General features: G+C 50.1%; 2 protein-coding genes across 3 annotated transcripts; one reads left to right on the top strand and one right to left on the bottom strand.

The window, feature by feature from the left end:
* RBIS (ribosomal biogenesis factor) lies at positions 1-6,436 on the top strand. 2 transcript variants are annotated; one of them, XM_080646847.1, is made up of 4 exons: positions 1-132; positions 4,018-4,134; positions 5,892-6,008; positions 6,302-6,436. In XM_080646847.1, exons 2-4 carry the CDS (start codon positions 4,021-4,023, stop codon positions 6,371-6,373), a joined length of 303 nt encoding a protein of 100 aa, XP_080502973.1. In that variant the 5' UTR covers positions 1-132; positions 4,018-4,020; the 3' UTR covers positions 6,374-6,436. The 2 variants fall into 2 exon arrangements, with proteins under 2 accessions (XP_080502973.1, XP_080502974.1); XM_080646848.1 differs by having other exon boundaries at positions 45-123.
* On the bottom strand, positions 6,418-20,479 carry E2F5 (E2F transcription factor 5). The gene is made up of 8 exons (XM_080646846.1): positions 20,249-20,479; positions 14,223-14,332; positions 13,222-13,380; positions 11,332-11,375; positions 10,413-10,477; positions 9,220-9,487; positions 7,680-7,724; positions 6,418-7,128 (listed from the first exon to the last, which is right to left on the bottom strand). Exons 1-8 carry the CDS (start codon positions 20,459-20,461, stop codon positions 7,019-7,021), a joined length of 1,014 nt encoding a protein of 337 aa, XP_080502972.1. The 5' UTR covers positions 20,462-20,479; the 3' UTR covers positions 6,418-7,018.
* Positions 20,480-21,762: the final 1,283 nt, after the last annotated feature.

Here is a 21,762-nt window from a genome sequence, read left to right as displayed (position 1 = left end):
GCGGAACCGCAGCCTAGGAGAGGAAGTTTAATTGGCTGCTTCCCCCGGAACTTCCTGGATCCTGCCCGTGCCTGTGGTGTCACCCGAGCTGGAGCAGCGAGCCGCAGCGCGAGGGTGTGAGAGGTCGGCCTGGTGAGAGTCTGGTGGGGAGTTTGGGGCTGGGGCTGGGGATGGGGCAGGGCTGGCGGGCCTCGCGGCGCTGTGGCCGGTCCGGGTCCGGGTCCGCCGCGCGTCTCCGACCGCCGGGCCTCAGTCCTGGGCCGGGGGCCAGTTTCTGTGTTTGTCTGGCGTCATGGTTTTCACGCGGTTGTCAGGGGTATTCCCTGTCCCCCCAACTAGGATGTTACCTTCCCCATGAACCTGCCTGTGACAGCCTGTATGTTTCAGGTGTGTGTCATTCCGTGCCACACCTGGTACATAGAAGCAATTGAATGAGTGTTAGAGTGGTTGGAGTTTGGTTACTATTGAAAGGATTTTAGGTCATTGAACTGGGGAAACTTATGTGTATTTTCTTTTTCTTCTATAATAATGTATTTTCTGTCGTGCTGTTAACATGAAAAAACATTCAAACCTGTAAAGAATTTTTGTGAGTTTATTTGAGCCAAACTGTCGACAATTGCCAGGAAGCAGAATCTCAATGGATTGAGATAATGCCCCAGAGAATGGCGGGTTTTCCTTTATTTTTATACATTGCAATCAAAGGAACGGAGGTAGGTGGGTTACGTGAAATCCATTGGTGATAGACTAGAGAGGCGGGAGAAAGCAAAGCAGGGAAACCCCTGGGATTGGATAAAAGGTAAAATGATAGACAAATACTTAGGTGGGTGCAGGAACAATTAACATGATACAATGAAGGAATTTGTGGACTCTGTCCTGGCGCCCAGCACATTAGGCTGTGCCCCAAGGGGTCCAGAGAAAGGGAGGTTACAAGTTACCCAGACATTTCAAGGGTGTGTTATCATAGATGCAAAAAGACAGACAGGCTCAGCTAAGGTAAAGGTTGACCTTGTCAGGGAAGATACCCGCCTAGGACTAACTGCCCACCATCACTGCGTTTAGTTATAATTTCAGACCATCCTTTATGGTGACTTTAGGTCTCTGAGTTTGCAAGACCGCCATGCAGGCCTTCCCTGAGCTGTCAGGTCAGCATGTGGCCCCTGTCGTCCACAGTGTTTGTTATTTTTAAGTATTAACTACTATTGGGGTGAAAAGGGTGGCTGTTACGTAGTTGCCTGAGGCCCGACTTAGAGGATGTAAACTTCAGTGGAGAGAGACAATGTGAGCAAAGGGAAGGAAGCAGGAATGTCCAGGTGTCTTCAGAGAACAATGTGCAGCGTGGGTGCCTGGGGAGGTAGAGGAGAGTGACAGATGTGTCTGGGTCCCGGGTTCCAGCAGCTGCCACAGAGCACATTGCTCCTTGTGCTTTCACAGGTTTTTTGCATTAGCATGTTCATTTCATAGACTATTTAGGGTAGACTTGGGTGCACGTGGCTCATGCCAGGGGTGGACAGTCTTTCTGTAAAGGGCCAGATAGTAAATACTTTAGGCTTTGTGGACCACAGTTATAGCAGGAAAGCGCCCGTAAGACAATACGTAGTTGAACGGACATAGCTCTGTTCTAATAAAACTTTATTTACAAAGACAGGTGTCTGACCTGATTTGGCCCATGGGTATTGTTTGCCCAAGCCCATGATCTAACCAAGTCTAGGGACTAGCAGTAACGCAGTAAATATTACATCATACTTTTGTATTGCATTTTTATTTATACAGGGTCGGGCAAAAGTAGGTTTACAGTTGTCTGTATGGAAAGTAATACAATAATCTATAATAATAAAAGGGTAATATGCTAATTAGACCGGATGTCTTCTGGACATCATTCCAAAAGTCCTTCCTGATGAAGCTGGGGCCGGAGGGAAGCCAGTGCCGGCAGCCAGGGGGAAAAGAAGGCCTACTCTTGCATGAATTTTCATGCATTGGGTCTCTAGTTGTATATAATACCCTATATAATAAAAGCCTAATATGCTAAGTGTCCAGTCAGCCATTCAACCAATTAAAGTGTAATATGCTAATGATATGCTAAGGCCGCTTAACTTCTCGCTATGATGTACACTGACCGCCAGGGGGCAGACACTCTAACAGGTAGGTTAGCTGGTTGCAGGGGTCCGGCCGATTGGGACTTGAGTGAGATGAGCCAGATGTGCCCTGGAGCCCTCCTGTGGTCCCTCCCCGGCTGGCCAGCCTCTGGCATCTCTCCCTGGCCCGATGGTGCACTGGTGGGGTCCCTCAGCCTGGCCTGCACCCCCTCGCAATCCGGGACCCCTCGGGGATGTCAGAGAGCTGGTTTCGGCCCGATCCCACAGGCCAAGCCGAGGGAGCCCACTGGTGCACGAATTTGTGCACTGGGCCTCTAGTAAATCCTATCTAATAAAAGAGTAATATGCAAATTGACCATCACTCCAACACACAAGATGGCTGCTCCCATGTGGACACAAGATGGCTGCCACAAGATGGCCAGCAGGGGAGGGCAGTTGGGACGGACCAGGCCTGCAAGGGAGGGCAGTTGTGGGCGATCAGGCCATCAGGGGAGGGCAGTTGGGAGGGACCAAGTCTGCAAGGGAGGGAAGTTGGGGGCGATCAGGCCAGCAGGGAAGGGCAGTTGTGGGGGACCCAGGCCTGCAGGGGAGAGTAGTTGCGGGGGACCAGGCCTGCAGGGGAGGGCAGTTGCGTGGGACCAGGCCGCAGGGGAGGGCAGTTAGGGGTGACCAGACCTGTAGAGGAAGGGCAGTTAGGGGCAATCAGGCTGGCAGGGGAGCAGTTAGGCATTGATCAGGCTGGCAGGGGAGTGGTTAGGGGGTGATCAGGCTGGCAGGCAGAAGCGGTTAGGGGCAATCAGGAAGGCAGGCAGGTGAACAGTTGGGAGCCAGCAGTCCTGGATTGTGAGAGGGATGTCCCACTGCCCGTTTAGGCCCGATTCTACTGGGATCGGGCCTAAACGGGCAGTCGGACATCCCTCGAGGGGTCCCAGATTGGAGAGGGTGCAGGCTGGGCTGAGGGACCTCTAGTAAATAATAATACAAGAACAAACTTCCACGTACTCACAACTGTAAACCTACTTTTGCCTACTCTGGACACCACTAGCTCTGCGTGGCCTTCCCGGATTACTACTGCTGTGCAGAGGGCACATTAACTTCCCTTTGCATTAGGTGTGTTTTTTTTTTAATATTTAAAATGGGGATAAATAGCACCTTCCACAAAGTGTTGTGAGGAGGAAATTAATCAAAGTACATAAAACAAAGGCATAGTACTTGTACACATAGTAAAAGCTCAGTAAGTCTTAACTATTAATATTTTAAAAATTGTTCCTCACGTGCATTGTTAAAGAGATTGGAGAGATGTGTCTAAAGTAGAACTTAATAGGCTTAGTTCATGTTCAGCTATAGAACAAAGAATATCTGAAGTTTCAAGGCAAGAGCCATCTATAGAAAGGTGACCTGACAGGCGTGAAAGTAAGTAATTTAAGGGAGGCGGGGTAGGAAGTACAGGATTAAGTTCTGAGTTTGAGGAGGGCACACAGGAGAGGACATGGGGCAAGTAAGGAGGAATGAAAAGAAGGAAGGAGTCAGTCCTAGGATATGGCACCAGAGCCGTACAGTAGCATGTGAACCAGCAGGATGGGTAGTGGTGGTTAACATGGTGGGCTGCTGCAGGAAGCTAAAAAAGCAGCTGTTGATATTAATGTTGATTCAAACCAGCAGAAGTGAATGTGGCGCCTCCTGTGGTCCAGGTGCTGTAAATGCAGAAAAGAATTAGATACCTACTCTGCACTCCCAACAGCAGAAAATCTAAAGGTGGCAGAAGACAGGGAAGTAATTTTTAATACATGAAGCAACTTAAAAAATAACCAGCATTAAGGTGGAATTTCTCAGATTTAATTGGTACCTGCACTCTAAAAACTTAAATTGATTTACAGTCATAAATGTGGGCAGCTTAATTGAGCTCCTTTTCTTTCTTTTCTAGACAATGGCCAAGAACAAATGGAAAGGGCAGAAGCCCAGGAATGTGTTTCACATAGCCAGCCAAAAAAACTTTAAGGGGAAAAGTAAAGCAAAACCAGTTACCACGAATCTTAAGAAGGTGAGCATTAAGCACCCAGTTTCCTGTTTACAAGCAAAGCATGAAGGCAAAGCTAACGAGAAACTGAATGCTTTTATTTAAAACAGGTTTTTAGCCTTCCCTACAAGGGCAGGATTTTAAATATTTGTTTTAAAAAATCCAAATGTACAAAACGAAAAAAATTAACTGCAAACCTTTGAGATTCCAAGTAACAGTTTGATAGCTTTATCAGATCTCAGAAATCCCTGTGTCAGAACCAGTCCTTCTCTGTGACCTCAGGCATATTCAAGAATCTGTCAAGTGAAAATACCATACTGTGTTTCTTAAAATGCAAAATTTGAAAAGCTTATCATTTTTCAAAATATTTGGGAAATAGGAAATTTATTCAAGATATATGTAGCAGAGTCCTGCAGAAAATGGTTTCAAGTTAAAGTAGTATGTGGCATCAGCTCTCTGGGACTTAGTGAATGTAATGATAGTGCACAGAAATGTCACATTTTATTTTTCACTTTTCATGAATTAGTTGATTGCAGCTTTTTGATCAAGTGACTTTATGGCTTTGGAAATGCTATAAAGGAAATGAGGCCGGTGATATGACAGGGGTTTGGAGTGACAATTTCACATGGAATCGTCTTCAGTTGACAGGGGCCAAGACCTGAGTGAGAAGGAGCTAGAGATGCACAGAGCGGGGCGGCGCCAGGAGCAGCGTGTCCCAGGCAGAGAGCTGCCACGGCCCAGGTGTTACTTCCTCAGGTGGAAGCACCGGCGCCTCCTGTGCTGAAGGAAGTGTCCACGGGGGAGGTGTGTGGGTTGGCAGCCTGGTCGTGTAATTTTCCAGGAAATAGCCTGACTTACCGGAGGGCGGTGGGCGGCCAGGCACCGTGCAAGTGGTCAGAAGTTTGTGGCCATGGATTTAAAATGAAGCCACTCACCTGGCTACGATTTTCTAGGGCTTTGGCTTTAGGCTCAGCATTCTGATCAGTGAGTATAATTGGCTTGCAGGCAAGTATGAAATGGGAGAGACGTGGAGAGAGGGAGGTTCAGTGGTTGAGGAAATAATGGTCTTGGGTCTGTGCGGCTGAGGGAGTGCAGGAACGTGAAATAATGGATGCAGAGGCTGCAGTGCAATGTAAGAATCCTGACTAAACTGTATGTGGATAGATGAGGACCTGCAGACAAGGCCACAGCATTAGGTTGTTGGTGAAGCCACAAGCAGTGACACCAGGCCTGGAGGTTAGTGAGCCGAGGCTGGACATCTTTCATGAAGGAGCAAGTAGTCCTGGTGTTGGTAGGTGACAGTGGGGAGGGTGGGGCCAGGGTGTCCCAGGGCATAAGATTTACAGGAAGAATAGGACCTCCACCCCACCATTCAGATTCAAGATGGGGGCCGCCGGGTGGCTGTCCTCAGACTGCCAGGGACCTCCATCAGGGCCAGAAAGTGAGGGAGGCTGAGGCCGTTAGCAGGACTGGGAGCATGGGATGCGGGCTCCTGCCTCATCGGCGAGAGATAACAGCTGGGCCATCTGGTCCACACGCTGGCCTGCTTACCCAAGTAAAGTCCAGATAGGGGGTGTTCCACATACTTGTCCTTATTAAAAAACAGAACCTTTTGTCCAACATTCCCCAATAAGACTGGGAGTTTTAGTGTGAAGCTTGCCCAGAAACTGGTACAATTGTCTTAAGAATTTAGGTTTAACAAGGTTAAATTAAGGTTGAGTATATTTTATCCTTAAGGGTTATGAGATCATGGATTAATGTTCTTTTTCTTTTTTAAAAAGATAAACATTGTGAATGCTGAAAAAGTTAAAAGAATGAATGAAGCTTTTGTGGACATACAGAAGGAGCTTGCTCACTTCTCTCAAGGCCTTTCCCTTGAGCCTCTGCAGAAACAGCTGGTGCGTAGAGCATTTCCTTTTAATAAACTGGAGGCTAATAAATTTCCACAGCTTGTAAGTCGAATGTGATCTTTAAGTACTCGGCTCTGTGTGTACGTGGCTGTGCTGTATGTATAGCATATTCATAAACATTGTGAACATGAGAATTTATCACGTTTCCAAAGGCATGAGTAGAAATTAAATTGGCTACTAGATGACATAGGAGATTTTGTGCACTACTGTTATCTAAATGTAGGAGATTTTGTGCACTACTGTTATCTAAATGTTTACATTGAATACTTTCCTCCCTCCAGGCTCTTCAGCCGAGTCAGGAAAACAGACCCGTGAATGTTGACGAAGCTACGAGATTAATGGCTCAGTTGTAATGTCCTTGGTGATGCATCAGATTCCCGCAAAGACCAATAAATTAAATGCTTTATACAACTTTATTTTTAAAAAATCTTGTTAATGTACAGGCATTGGCACATTTTAAAAACAAACTACATAAACAGCCCTCTCCTATAATCCAGGAAAGTGGAATGTCAGGAGTCAGCAAACGTGGTGAACTTAAAGTGCTAGAACGAAGGCACTTCACAAACTTCACGGGAAGTGACCGCAGCCTCTCGGACACCTTCACTTCATACGTGGCAGTGACTGTCAGGATTGGAGCGCAGAAATATGGACAGTTTCGTGGCAGTAAAAGTGAAACACAAATACTAGTAAGTGATGAGCCCTTGGCCATTTTGGTTTTTGATGACCTTTAACCTTCTTTTAACTTTCCTCTCATAAGAGTAAAAACAGGAGTTAGAATTGGAAGGGAAGTTGAAGTCCCAGAATGCAGTCACTCTAGGGGCTTCGGAGCCCTTTGCTTCACAGTTGACGTTTTGTGAAGTCAGAGAGCAAGAATTAGGGAAGAAGACATCAGAATCAGCGACCTAAACAGGTGTTACTTCATTATAAATACTCAGGTTATTAGCAAGTCTACAAGGTTTCAGTTAGAGGTAGATAACTGTCCCAGGTTTCCAAGGAGTCTAATAATTTAGTATCTGGACATCAAACAGGTCACACACTCCTTCACTGTCATCTAAATTAAAGTTGTAGTCATCCGCGGGGGTGGGGGAGAGCCGCAGGAGAGGAAACACTGCAAGCAAAGCACAGGTTCAAGGTTAATGCGGCTTCACACACTCAAAAGGCCCATCTGTTAAATTACCATTTCTTATGTGGAAAAGCAATGATCAAATTAATGACTTGTGTTTACTGTGCATATTGAAAGATTCTCATTTAAAGACAGTTTGTGCAGGGACTATAGGTATAAGCTTGAGAAATGGGTTGTTGAGTCTGACAGACTTCAGTTTAGATGATGACATGGCCATGGTCAGGAGCAGTGTAATGGCTTCATGTTGGCTGACAGCTTTATTGGCCTTGGCCAGATTCTTGTGGAGTGAAAGGACTCGTGTGCCAGCGCCTAGGAAGTCTACTCAGTGCAGGCAAGTGTCCCCTGATGAGAGTCCCCTTGAGAAGCAGGCACAGACCAACGGGGCCAGACTTCCAGGACCTACTCACCAGTGTTATTGAAGGAGAATTTTCACAACTTGCCACAAGGCACTAAGTACTTAATCAATCCTGTGCCACCTGTAAGTTCCAGGGAAGCAATTCTGCCTGAGGGAGGTAGTACAACTTTAAGCTGCTTACCATCAGAAGACATCAGCTCATCAATGATATCTCCAGTAACAGATCCTGCGGGAAGAGAAACGTGATCGCGATGTGACACCTCTGCAGTGGGGGCAGCTGGCTCTCCTTGGGCACAGCACATTAAACACGGGAGTCCACATCAACCCCTTGACTCAGTCCACATGAAGGACTAGAACGCATGAAACGATGTGTCCATTCGCACCTACAAGTTTCACTTGTAAATTTCTAAACTCAAGTAGCCCCAAAGCTGCCGCCGCCTCCTCCCACAGCAGACTCCTGGGCTTTAGCCAGTAAAGCGCCATCACTTTCCGTTCCACAGGTCAGATGGGACTTACTTTGCCTAAACAATGTTTCTTGTGTGTTCTTTCTCTCATGCACCCACTGCCATCACCCTCCTGTGGCCTAAACGTTCTCTCAGCTGCACAACGGCCCTGCCCTCTGCTTCCCAGGTGTCTCCTCCCAGTCACGTCCCGGCACTCAGCGCCGTGTGGTCCTCCACAGCCACCTCCCGGTCACAGAACGTCACTGGCTATCCACTAGTCCTCACTCAGTCTGTCACGGCCTTCTTCAACCCGGCCCCAAGCTACCTTTCTTACTATTTCCTGATACAAAACCATATACAAAAACTAACTGCTCAGACTTTGTTGAATGCTTGGTGAAGCTGGTGGACTGGGTCTGAGCTGAACCTTACGGAGCTTGCCTGCTTTCTTCCCCCCATTAGGTTATACTCGGAGGACAGGCATCCCCACACCTGACAGTAGAAACACAGGGAGCACAGGACAGGGGGCAGGACACGACCCTGAGGCGCTCTGTGCGTGGCCAGACCTTTCTTCACAGCCTCACCAGGTCCCACTGAGAGCAACCTGGGCAGCAGACTCCACCCTGTCCTGGGACGCGTCCTGAAGGTACAAATGAGACCGGCTTGAATGACCTGCAGCACTGTGTCTAGATGGGCGTGACCGTCATCCCTGAGCCACTCCATGTTCCAGACACAAGCATCGCAGTGAGGACCGAGGACAAGGGGGTCTCTGTGCTCCACAGCCCGACTCCGCAAAGGCGGCCAGGGGCGGCAGTAACCTGTCCTGACCTGCCCGGAGATCACCTTACAAAGCAAACCTCGGATACGAGCAGGCGTGCACACGGCAGCAGAGGCGCAATGGAATCCTAAGGAAAACTGCACTTCAGACCCGTTAAACACTGCTGAGCGTGCAGCGCTCCATACAGTTTCAGCCACACCGCACCCACCCACTGCGTTTCTGGATATACAATCAGATCGTGTGTAAAATATATCTGCAGAAACAAATCCATAATAACGTATTAAAATACTTATATGCCAATACACATAATTATAACCAAACATGATAAATATAAATAGTATAAAAAGGATGTTTCTCATAAACCTGTCCCAGCACTGGACACAGACACTGCATCACTTTTGCTGATTAAGCTTCCTATTTCCTTCCTGCATCAGGTGACAGTCACTAGGCCACAGACAAATTCAGAAAAGCTCCCCTTCCTAAGATGGAGGCTCTGGGCCCACCTGAAGCCGAGTCTGTGGCCGGGACGTGCTCGAGGCCAGGGGTCCTCTCAGAGGCAGGCGGCCCCGGGGGGCTCGGCGGGGCAGGGCTGGGCTTGTGCGGAGTCCGGGGAGTCGAAGGCTGAGAGGGGGGCTGCGTGAGGTCGTCCGGTGGGGGAACAGGGAAAACCACAGGCTGAGACGAACTGGACTCTTTATTTATCAGCAGCACATGGATGGGGCCCGAGTGACTCTTTAGGTTGATCTGGTACTTCTTCTGTCCATTCTGACCCTTTGAAGTTGTTGGGTGTAAACAAATTGAAAATGAGATAAAGCTACTAGGGAGTAACTAAATCCACACAACAAAACAGAGGCAGTCGGTCAAGACACTGAGTGGAGATCACGAGGACAGGGAATGGAGGCTCTAAGCCCCCTGGCCCTTAAAGTAAGCTTTTCTCAAAAAACCGAGTTCCAAAAACTCAGTTGTAGACTTCTGGCAGACTTCCCTTTTAACGTCATGGTTGTTCACATTCTCCGTGTGGACTCCCTCCTGGGCGTGGGCCCTAGCACATGGCCCCTCCGCTGCCATCTAACTCTGGCAGCAAGCACACAACCCGGACTTTTCCTACAGAGGCGGGTGCAACGTCCCTGCATTTCCAAGTTACCCAGATCCCAAGGCTGCAGAGTCCATTATGTGAACACCTACATCCAAGCCTCTAGGGTGGCTGGGGCAGGCCGTGGTGACAGCGGTCACCTTTGTCTACCCCTTCTCTGGTTGCTACAGCTTTCAAATGAGTTTTAGGAACTCCGGATCCCAAACTAAATTCATGAAACTTGGACGTAGCAAAGAGTTAATACATATATGACTCAATGAGCCAGACGTGTTAAAATGACCCAATTTAAAACAGTATTATTGTTGATATTTCAATTGAACTTCTTCCACAGACAGGACTGGTACATGGGTTGCAGATACAGCCAAACTGATGCTTTGAGATTATTGACTATATCATGACTCATGAAATCAAATTTAAAAAAATAAAATGCTACATAATTCATTCAGTCATGTCTACAATTTTACCGAAGTACTGAAGACACCCAGATTCAGTATCAAGACCCTGGCACTGACGCCTGAGAGTTCACATAGTGAGCCCGTGCTCGGAGGCAGACATGGGGGCCTCCTTCCCGACAGCGGGTCCGCTCTGACCAGCCCCACCTACCATCTCTGGAAGAGGGACCTCCAGCTGTGTGCCAGCAGGTGCTTGGATGGCCAACAGTGTGTCACCTGTCAGAAAACACAGACGTTTCAATTTTAGGAAATAGAGTGGCAAGTGGGTGGCTTTGGTTCTTCCTTCTGTAGAGCAGGGGCTGTAACCCCACAGGGATGTGCTGAGAATGGAGGTCACAGATGTAGGAGATCTCAGATCAGGGCAACACGCAGCCTTAGATCGATCACTCATGAACAAACTCAGCTCCAGTGAATCTTGTTGAATCTGAGACGCTGACAGCTTTTAACGTCAACTAAATCTCACTGTTTCCTTGAAAGAGCCAAGATACACTGAACTCTGGAGCGTGAGCAAGCTCACTTGTGAAGCCCAATCCTACCCTCTCTGTGGAAGACTGAGCCTCCAGGTGGTGGCCAAGTCCAGCGACAGCCACCCCCGCCTGCAGTTAGTGAAAAGGCTGTCCTCGTGACAGGCATGATTACTGAGACGTGTGTGCACAGCCCCACCCTGTTCGTTACTCATCCACTACGGGGTCATTTCCGAAGCCACACGAGGTGGGTGGGCTGGGAAGCTAGTTTTCCTCGTATGAGCACATCCTGCTTCCTCTGCGCTGTGCCCAGCACACTCGCTGCCGTTTCACAGAAGAGCAATGAGCACTGAGTTCAAGTTGGTCCCTGACTGTGACTGTCATTTAGCCCGAATCTGAGCTGCCCCTCCCACCCAGTTTACTGCCAGCAATGCAGACAGCGATGTGAGCGGGAATAGCGGTCACTGTCACAGAACAGAAATGTGAGTGGCTGTGAGCCCAGCGCACTGCAGAGCGAGATGAGGAGCCCACTTCTGACCCTGGCCCGGTGAACCCCGGATTCCGAGTCTCCGCAGCAGCGGTCGATCAGAGGCGGCACCGACTCACCGTGGAAGCAATTGCAGATATCCTCGTGAGTCACGTAGGAAAACGTACGTCGCAGGAGTTAAGGAACATGTTTGCATCAAGCTCTAGGCATTTCCATTAATAAACCAGAGGCCTAAATAAACAACATGAGTGAATGCTTGCGGGGCTGCTGCAGTCAGAGGAGAAAAGCCGGTCTTCAGCCTGCAAAAGCAGAGACGAGCCAGCAAAAGCGCCTGGAGGGCCCGGCTGCTCTGGGTTCTGTAGCCGGCGGACCCTCGGGACAGACAGAAACCTCTTCCTCAGGAGCCAGGCTCTGGGGGCGCTGGTGGTGAAGCAGATGCCACAACCACAGAGGCCTCCACACCCACAACCTTCCTGGGCCGCAGTTTGGGTCCTGGGAGTAGCTGGAACCTTGGAAAGCCGTGCAGCAAAGTCCAAGATCAGCCAGTACAATGGGTTTGGAATCTTGGGGCTCCACAGCTTGAAACCCCCAGTTCTCACACTGAAGGAGCTCTGACCAACAGAGAAAGTGATACGTGAGCTCATGGACCTGTGCACCCAGGACGAGATGGCAAGGAGCCTCCCTGGCCTCAGGTAGGTCAAAGTTCACGAGGCACGCGGCTGATGCAGGGGAAATGTCCCAGAGAGCAAAGGGGCGCTCGCATATCCAGGCACCGCAGACATGCAAGAAGACAGTGACGTGGACACTTGGGGTGTACCCCTCTTCCTTCTAACCTGGCAGAAGCACCAGCCTTGGACCCACCCCCTGGGAGGCTCCACTGCGGAGTTAGTATCAGGGGAAAGTATCCCGGGTTGTCCAACCCACATTAACTTCTCAAAGCCCTGAGAGCTGCTCAATGTTCACCCCTCCAGAGCACGGAACGTAGGGGTGGGGCCCACGAAATCATTTGGTCTGGCTCTGCCAAGGCAATAGGGGTGAGTTAATTAAACATTTGACCACATGTAGCAGGCTAATTGTTAAGTTGATAAATCTGTATGGCCCAAGAATGTTATAAATATTCAACTGGCCCTTGGCAGAAAAAAGGCTCCCCCCCCACCCCAATTTACAATAACCTACGCACTTCACAATGGTGTCTAAAATTCACAGAAGCCCCAAGCATTCGGCCTGTATATCGCAGTCTAGCAATGGGTAGATGGAAAGTAGACGAAATTTCTTTTCTCAATGAGACACAGGAATGATGGTACTAGACAGACTATTTAACTTAAAAAGGCAAAATTTTTAAATTGTTAGAAACATAAAATTGTAATGTTACATTTACGTCCTAAACTTAAATCTCTAAACACAGTGAGCAAAGCACCCGACTCCTGGCTGGGAGAATGTCAGACAGCACATCCTCCCCAGCTGGACCTGTCCCTGTAACTCACCCTCCCCAGCTGGACCTGTCCCGGTAACTCACCCTCCCCAGCTGGACTGGACCTGCCCCTGTAACTCACCCTCCCCAGCTGGACCTGTCCCTGTAACTCACCCTCCCCAGCTGGACCTGTCCCTGTAACTCACCCTCCCCAGCTGAACCTGCCCCTGTAACTCACCTTCCCCAGCTGGACCTGCCCCTGTAACTCACCCTCCCCAGCTGGACCTGCCCCTGTAACTCACCTTCCCCAGCTGGACTGGACCTGCCCCTGTAACTCACCCTCCCCAGCTGGACCTGCCCCTATAACTCACCCTCCCCAGCTGGACTGGACCTGCCCCTGTAACTCACCCTCCCCAGCTGGACTGGATCTGCCCCTGTAACTCACCCTCCCCAGCTGGACTGGACCTGCCCCTGTAACTCACCCTCCCCAGCTGGACTGGACCTACCCCTGTAACTCACCCTCCCCAGCTGGACTGGACCTGCCCCTGTAACTCACCCTCCCCAGCTGGATGTGACGTGCAACCATGGAAAAGGATATCTGCTGTTGGTGTCATCCATCACATTTCTGATGCTCTGCTGCAGCCATGACTTCTGCTGATCCAGTTCCCTTTCCTTCAGGTCCAGGTCCTCAACCTCAGCTCTGAGGTCTCGCAGTCTCTCCAGGACTTCCTTAGTGTTGCAGCCAGCGCCTACACCTCTACACACAGGGAGCATGGACACGCCATGTCAGACCCACGTCAACTACAGCACCTGATTTTTACAGCACTAACACTGAAGGAGCAATATGTTGAAGACAAAAATCTTTATACTCTTACAAAAATAAAAGATTAAAAAATTTAATTACGATGCCTCAGAACATGATTGCTTAGAATATTTCTTGGCAAGAACAGTGAAATTTCAAAATTTCCCAGCATGTTTTAGCATAATCACCTGGAACATCAGGCTGGTGACAGATACACCAAAAAGATGTCACAGCCAAACTGTCAACTTGGACATCTCAGATGTAGACTGAGATACAGGTAAAATGAATGATAACCTTTACATATTTTGGTGGGATTTTGACCAAAATAAAAAAATAAAAAATGGAGGTCAAAGGGGACAAATTTGCAAAACAGAATGCATTTGTCACAAACATACAACCACATCACAGTTAAGAGACAACGTGCATTTCGATCAACTATTATTTATAAGGCACATGTTCCCACACGTAAGACGGAGTTCCTGCTCTCAAGGCGTTTGTATTCATTAATTAGCCGACTTGGGCGGAGAGGGATTAATGACCCAGCAGTGTGCAGGGTGCCGTGCGGGGCCTGGGGGGAGAACGTATGATGTGAGTTTGTAAGAGTGTAAATTAAACCGCAGAGCAGTGGTAAACTAACACAGCAGCCACAGACGGGGACGGGCACAGACGCCCCCGCGGCAGGTCCAGGCGGCCCACAGCCGGGCGTGCGCACAGCGGCGGCAGAGGCTCAGGTGCGCCCGGGCTCTGCCGCTCCGGGAGGAGCAGGTCTTGGAGCGGAGCCCTGCCTTGCGACTTACTTCCACTGGATGCTGTTTTTTGACTTTTTCTCAATCAGGTCGATCCCTTCCAAGACGTTGGTGATATCATAAATTCTTCTTTTCTGCCTCACAGCCAAAGTATCTGCAGCCTGTTTACAAGGGGGGGTGGCAATGGAATAAATTACAATTCGTATTTTAAAGCCAGAAAGGGCTGGCGATTAAGTGCACAGCACGAGAGCCCAGTGCCAGCTCAGAGCCAGCGGCGCCTGGGAACAATGGCTGGGAGTTCAAGCAGCTCTCCCACCCGGAGGCCCGCGGACACGACTCCATGTAAAGTCAGCAGATGCTGAAATGGCAAGAAAATGGAGAGGTGGTGGCACAAAGCCTGTGGGGATAAAAGAACAGTGAGAACACCTCATGGGCTAATCCCGGGGACAGCAAACTGCTGACCTGCCACGTCCTGTCTCATTTCCCAGTTCGTAAACAGTCTTGACTAAAGACAGCTTCAATTCTTTTTTGAAACTTTGAAAAATTACATCTCGGTAATTTAAAAAACAATTCAGTCGAATTCTGAAGGACACACATGGCGAAACCTGACATACACTGTGAGCACTTCTGAAACACAGTGAAACCCACACACGGCAAATCAACCGCCACGCTCCAGCCCGAGGCGCCAGCGATCCGCGTCCAGGCGGGGCTCTCACTCGCGGTCACAGGTCAACAAAAATGTCCGCATTACGGCTGAATTCAGGAACTCTAGCCATTCCCACTCACATTCCTGACATTTGTTCCCTAAGAACGAGTGGAAACTAAATAACGGGACCCACGGCTCTTTTTCAAGTGGATTCGGCAACAGCCTGCGGAACGTGGACGCAGTCTCGATTCCTGCAGCCACGAGACACCGTGTCCTCGCCATGTGGTCAGCACTCTACCTGGACTGGCACAGGGCATGTACCCGGCCCTCTCAGGGCATCACTACCTTCCTGATCCTGTATAAAAGCAGCTCCTACAAAACTCATAATTTTTTTTTAAATCTAAATTTGTTTTTTTTAAAACATATTTTATATTTTACAGAGAGGAAGAGAGAGGGATAGAGTTAGAAACATCGATCAGCTGCCTCCTGCACACTTCTTACTGGGGATGTGCCTGCAACCAAGGTACATGCCCTTGACCGGAATCGAACCTGGGACCCTTCAGTCCACAGGCCGACGCTCTATCCACTGAGCCAAACCAGTCAGGGCAAAACCCATAATTTTGCAAGCTGGACCCCCTCCCTCGGGAGCAAGTGTGACAGACAGCTCACCTCACAGGCATCTGGAACCTGTGAGGGCAACGCTGGTTCTAAGAATCCATGTGCTGGGCCACCAAAAGGTGCAGGCGGCTCCTGCCCACCTCCCGGGTCTTCAGGGGCATGCGGCAGACAGGCAGACCCAGGCAGGTACAACAGGACCAGGCAGGGCTCAGCAACGCCTCCGCTCGCCTTCCTGCGGTGTCTGTGAGGAGCAGGAGGCTACTTTTCCGAGGGGCAGAAGCCACTGCAGATGTAACTGGGGTTGTGGGCGCATCACATTTCTCACTTTCCTCGGATGAGGCCCTTGAGAGGGAACCCAGAGCCCCTAGGCGGCTGGGTCCTCCAAGCAGGTGCTCAGACAGAGAGCAGCGCTCCCCGCCCCGCCCCGCCCCCCTCCAGCTCATGGCTAGAACACCAGGTGGTCACAGGAAAGAGAGCTGTCCTTGGTCCTTAGGCAAAGAGCCATCAGGTCTCCCTTTTAGCTCAATTTTTGAAGTTTCCTACTACTTCACAACTTCCACATTTAGCCCTTGATTTCCAAAACTCAACATCATTTCCTTCCCTTTACACACATGAGCATATGCACAGCCGACAAGCAGAGAGCACGCGCGGACAGGACCTGCCGGAGGCTTGCGCGTGGGCAGCCACATCAGCCCTGCAGTTAGGTTGCACTGGGGCACTCCCAGGTGTCCGAGGGCCGAACAGGGAACCAAGGGGCAGCCGGCCCAAAGCCGGAGAAGGAGAGGGGTCCTGGAGGGCAAGGGGAGAGTAGAAAGGGTAACCAGGTCAGACCACTGCCACCTGACCCCTAGAGAGGGCTTTGCAGGACCACTGCGGACCAGTCACAGCTGTCTGGGCAAAGTGACGGACTCAGAGCCTTAGTGGAGAAGAGATGCCAGGGAAGGAGGTGGAACGCTGGGCAGTGCCAGGGGCGCTGGGCAGCAACTGAAGGAACTGTGAGGTCTCTCCAGAATGTCATTTCTTTCAAAGATGCAGGTAAGATGGCAGACAGGCAGGTATCTCCTTGTGATGGCTTTTATTTTCTCTCCGGTGGGGTGCAGTGAAGGGGGAGGGGGCCTGTGGCTGAGAGAAGAGGGGCAGTGTGAAATCCCCCCCGGGGAGCAGGAGAGTGAGCAGTAGCAGCAGAGCTGGAACCCCCACATTTCTCCAGCCCTGGAGACCGGCTTTGGTGCCGAGGGGCACGCAGGGGCAGGGCAGGGCAGCGCATGCCCATCCCATGTTCAAAGCAGCTGCTGAATAAACACAGTCCCGTGCATCAGGGCTACTGACAAACCCTGCACCTGTCTGGCCCTGAAGGAAGCATCTCATTGCACCACACCAGCTCCACTGCCCAGGAAAACACACAAGCAAACAGAACCTTCAGAGGAGAATAACCCCCCTCCAAACACCGAATCCTCTTCTGACAAGGTCACCAGTGGGAGCAAGGTGATGCCCAGGTGGAACACCATTCAAGCCAGGGACCCTGGTGGCAGGTGCTCAAGACAATGAGCCAGGAGGTGACTCCGTTACAGCACTGCACCTGCGCGGTGACTGGCGCTGCCCAGCATTCCACCCACTTCCCGGGCACCTGCGCTGGGACAGTGTGAGCTCTGGAGGGCGGATCCCAGGGTAGCTGTTTGCTTAGAATTAGCTGCAGCTCATTTGCCCAAGAGTATTTTGAGGGCACATGAGGCTCTGAACATGAAACAGTAACTAGGAAACACCTGTCCCTCGGGCTCTCATCTGCAGAGCAGGTCGCTGCTCTCTTCCGGGACCACAGCTGTCAGGCCATGTGTTCAGTGTTTGGGCTGCTAAGCATCCAAACCCACAAACGCACAGGTGATACTACCTGTGACCAATTCGTTACACACACACACACACACACACACACACACACACACACACGCAGTGAAGGTCCTGAAAGTAAGGTGGGAGGAACCCGAGCGGCTCAGCAAGACTGCCCAGGACATATTTTAATGAGAATTTTAAAAAACCTTCAACCGTGCCCCACAATGTGCTGTCGATGTCAGGATTTTAGCTAATTTCAGACATGGTTAGAGATTATGAACAGAGAACCTTTTAAAGCCAGTAACAGGACCTGTGTTACAGATCTTTCCCCGGCATTACCTAAGTCAACGCGCAACTGCCTTGTAAAGCAGTTACCAATCTGTCTCACAGGACACAGATTCGGAAAGCGAGTGGGTACTCAGGTGCCAATTGGCATTAATTATATATCCCTGACATACATTTGTGGCAAAACATTTTCAAATGTTCCTAAAAGACTTAAATAAATGGGTGTGCAGTCAAAGGTCCAAGCTACCTAACGGCCTGCGGGCGCAGTCCTGGCATCAGAGTCCACCGGCACTTCCACCCGAGTGTCCGCATGGTCTGAAAAAGCAGGAAGATCTTCATCTCCATTTACATATTTATGAAAAAATAATAAACGTTAACAAAAAGTGGCATGCATGTCTAAGGCTTGGCACTGTGGCTGACGCTGTAGAATGAGGTTTAAGAAATAAGCAGTCCCACAGAACACAGGGATGACTCAGGCTGTGCGAGGGCTCTCGGTGGGACTGCGGGGGGCACTGGATCCCGCGGGAATGAAAAACCGGGGAACCACCTTCCTTCCGGCAGAGGCCCCGCGGCTCAGCCTCTGCAGGGCCAGCTCAGCCCCGGCCCCGGGATGCCCTAGAGACACCGCAGGTGCGTTCCCCACCCGGACTCAGAGCTTTGATGTGTGTACGCTTCCAGTTTGTTCCAATTTTCAGTTTTTGATTTTTAATAAACTGCATAAGCTTTTACAATGGAACTTCGTTTTTGATGTTTTACTTGAGAAATGAATCGCTAAGAGGCAGCACTGTGTCCTGTTCTTCAGTAGTGTATGTCAGAGGTTAGAAAAGAGATGGCATCCTGGTGGTCTTGGGTATTTCATGGCATCCAAGACATGCGAATGTGAAGGTTGATATAATTTTTCATATTCATGAAACAACAAAAATAGTTTCTTGAACTGCTTCTTAAAAAAAATCAAGTGTATAACTCAAAAGTATCAATAACTTATGGTGAAATGGGCCATCCAAAGTAAGAATATATGAAAAAATGATTTTATAATTTCAAATTTATAATTTCAAAATACATCAAATTACAGATGTATTGTCAAAAACCTAATGATAAAAAACAAAAAGGAAAAGAAAATGCGTTAATGATGTTTTTCTATGATGCACAATAAGAAACATTATTGGAAAGACTTCAATGTAGATTTTTTTAGATATAGATTTTACACATCATATATATGTAAATGAATGAAAATGTAAATAAACGATATGTTTTTTCCAGATATATGTAAAAAAGAATGATACTCAAACTGTTCTCTAGGTATAAAAAAATCATTACTGTAATAAGACAATGGTAATGCAGAAACCTCTAACCTTTTAGGAAACTGTGATTAAATTATTAAACCCTCCTGCTCACTGACCCCCTGACTCCCAGAGATCAATTTCATGAACCAGGAGGAAGCCAAGAACCCCAGGGCAGAGGGCGCAGCTGCCTCATCTGGGAAGTGGAGGGAGAAGCCTTCAAAGTCAGTCCTCGGAGTTCAGTTTTCTCTGGGAAACCCCAAACTTGCATCATTCCTTTTATTCAAGTCCAAGGCTACAGGTGAATTTCTAGGTTTTCAACAGTAGCCTGCAAGCTGTGTGTGGTAACACCCTCACGACTACCTGTGAAGAAGGCATTTTAGTTCATGACCATTTCAGGAGTAGCTGTCCGGGCCATAAAGCGCTTTAGGCGGGGAGGAAACTCCGGACAGCACTGGCGGCACCACACGTGCAGCCGGCCGGCCCACTTGTTCAATGCACAGCCACTCCCAGGGAAGCCAGGGCCAGAAGACACCCCACCCCCGGCAATCTCAGGTCCCAGAGGAGCCTGGGGATGCAGTCAGGTGAGCGTCCTTGGCCCCGGGTGCGGAGACAATGCTGTGCCGGCCTGGGCTCAGGACAGGCGCCTGGGGGTGTCTGCAGTGACTGCTTAGACGGCGCATCATTGGCGTGTTTACAGCCTGGTTCGTACTTAAACTTGGCTTTGGGTTGTCCCCTTGCGTCCGTGGGCGCTGTGCATCTGACAAACCCTGGCTGGGCGGTCAGGTCAGGTGCGTGACCACCGGCCTCCGCTCACCGGGTCCTTTGGAAGGACCTGAGCTCGAGCCCAAGGCAGGCGCGCCCCATGGCACACGCGACTTTAAAGGGACAGAAGTGCCCTCCTGGCGACACTGCGAGTCCCACCGTAGAGGTCTGCGTCTCGTGCCGCACGAAGTCACACACCGAAAGTCCCGCCCCACGCAGGGCTAGGAACTCGCTCCTTCAGCGAGAGGGCGGGGGCAGAGGGAGGTTCAGTAGCGCTTGCTCTGGTTTGGAACAAGACACCACGGGGCCCCGGAGCAGCCCATGGAAACCGCCGAGTCCCAACAGCACGGTGGCCGTGGGGCGGCTCTTTGTGGAGAGCGGGTCGGGCTGCGGCCACGCGGCGGGTCCGGTGTTTGGCCAGCTACTTTCCCCACACCCCCACCCCCGTCGCCACACCCGCGCCCCCTCCCCCGCGTCCCGCCCCCGTCCCCTCCCCTAGCCCCTGCCCCCGCGCCTTTTCCCCTCCGTCCGGCCCCCTCCCAGCACCCTTTCCCCCGCCCCCAGTCCCTGCGCTTCAGCCCAAACGCCCCTTCCTCCGCCCCCAGTCCCTGCGCTCCGGGCCCAGAGCCCCTTCCCCGCCCCCGCGGCGCGCTCACCGCCTTGAGGTCCAGCACACCATCCTGCGCCTCCTGCAGCAGCGACACGAACTTGGCGGTGAGCAGCCCCAGGCTCTTCTCGTGCCGGCTGCTCCCGCCCGCCGGGCCCCCGAGCTGCGACGGCGGCGCGGGGGAAGCGGGGGGCGCCCACTGACCCTGGGCCTGGCCCTGTGGCGCCGACTGCCCCGAGCTCGCGGGCTCGGCCGCCGCCATCCCCGAGTGCGCCCCGCCGACGCCGAGTTTAAATGACCGGAAGTGACGCCAGTCGCTGTTGCCAGGCGACGCGCTGGCGGTGGGAGTGGCGGAGGAGGAAGAGGGGCCGGGGAGAAAGGGGCGGGACCGAGAGCAGGGGCGGAGCCAGCGTCCCGCCCACCGGCCTGGCCCGCAGCTCCCCAAGCCCCAGTAGGGCGGCCTCACCTGGCCACGTGGGCTATTTCCATACTATTGGAGCCCATTGACCTGCATGTCCATTTTTGCGCCAGTAACATACTCTTCAGTTACTGGGTTTTCTAGTGTTTTGCAATCAGAAATGTGCATTTCCCAACTTTGTTTTCCTTTTTCAATATGGTTTTAGTTACTCTAGGTCCCTTGAATTTATGAATTTTGGGGTCATCTTAGAAACTTCTGCAAACAGGCTAACTGGGGTTTTGATAGGGGTTGCACTAGATCGGTAAATAAATTTGGGGAGAATGACCATCTCAACAATATTGTGTCCCATCTATGAGTATCTTATTTCAACAATGATTTGTACTTGTCAGACTATAAGATTAACATTTCTTTTGTTAAATTTAACCTAACAAATTTGTTCTTTTGGATGTCGTTGCCAATGGAACTTTTTCCTTTTTAAACCACTTTGAGACACTGTTGACATGTAAAACATTTATTCAACCTAATGAGTGGGGATAAGTATAGACCATAAAATTATCACCATCAAGACCATAATCATAGTAATCAACTCCCAAGATTTCCTCCCACCCCATTATTACTAGTGTGCCCTTGCTTCCATTCCTAATTGTAGTAACTTGAGTCTTGCTGGCTCTTCAGACTTCTGGTTAAGGCTGTCAGCATGCCCTCCCAGGGGACTGATGGAACTGGCCGGAGAGGACACCTATCTTCTTGGCCACAGCCATCCACTATGAAATTCCCATCAGGCTGAGTGGAAGGTATTGGGCGATGGCCATGGCTCAGTGCCTCAGTCTTTTGCTGTTGACAGGTTTAGTAAATGTTTTTCAATAAATGTCTTCATTTGCTGTATGTTCTTAGGACAGTTTTCAGAGACTTTAAATGTTAGTATTATTTTGCTGGGAAACAAGTCCACAGAGTTCTTCATGCTCAATTTCAGAAGTGGAACCTGTTCTGTTGACGTTTTAACTAGGACTACAATATGAATTTTAATGTTATCACTCTTTAGGTATTGACTAACTTGGTAAAATAAGCTACAATATAGTTGTATTCTGTCCTCCAACTACATATTTTCATCACAGATCATATCCATATATGCTATAAATCAAACA

The sequence above is a fragment of the Plecotus auritus genome (genome assembly GCF_963455305.1).
Source record: "Plecotus auritus genome assembly, chromosome: 11".
In the NCBI taxonomy this organism is placed as follows: domain Eukaryota; kingdom Metazoa; phylum Chordata; class Mammalia; order Chiroptera; family Vespertilionidae; genus Plecotus; species Plecotus auritus.
This window is presented reverse-complemented; position numbering and strand designations above follow the sequence as displayed.

Bases quoted from the DNA above. Each gene is read 5' to 3' on its own strand.
- E2F5 (XM_080646846.1), bottom strand. From the start codon at position 20,461: ATGGCGGCGGCCGAGCCCGCGAGCTCGGGGCAGTCGGCGCCACAGGGC. The intron at 10,478-11,331 runs GTGAGTCGGTGC...GTTTTCTGACAG, and splicing joins TATCTGCAATTGCTTCCACG to GTGACACACTGTTGGCCATC. The intron at 9,488-10,412 runs GTAGGTGGGGCT...ACAACTTCAAAG, and splicing joins AGGTCCCTCTTCCAGAGATG to GGTCAGAATGGACAGAAGAA.
- RBIS (XM_080646847.1), top strand. From the start codon at position 4,021: ATGGCCAAGAACAAATGGAAAGGGCAGAAGCCCAGGAATGTGTTTCAC. The intron at 4,135-5,891 runs GTGAGCATTAAG...TTTTTTAAAAAG, and splicing joins TTACCACGAATCTTAAGAAG to ATAAACATTGTGAATGCTGA. The intron at 6,009-6,301 runs GTGCGTAGAGCA...TCCTCCCTCCAG, and splicing joins AGCCTCTGCAGAAACAGCTG to GCTCTTCAGCCGAGTCAGGA.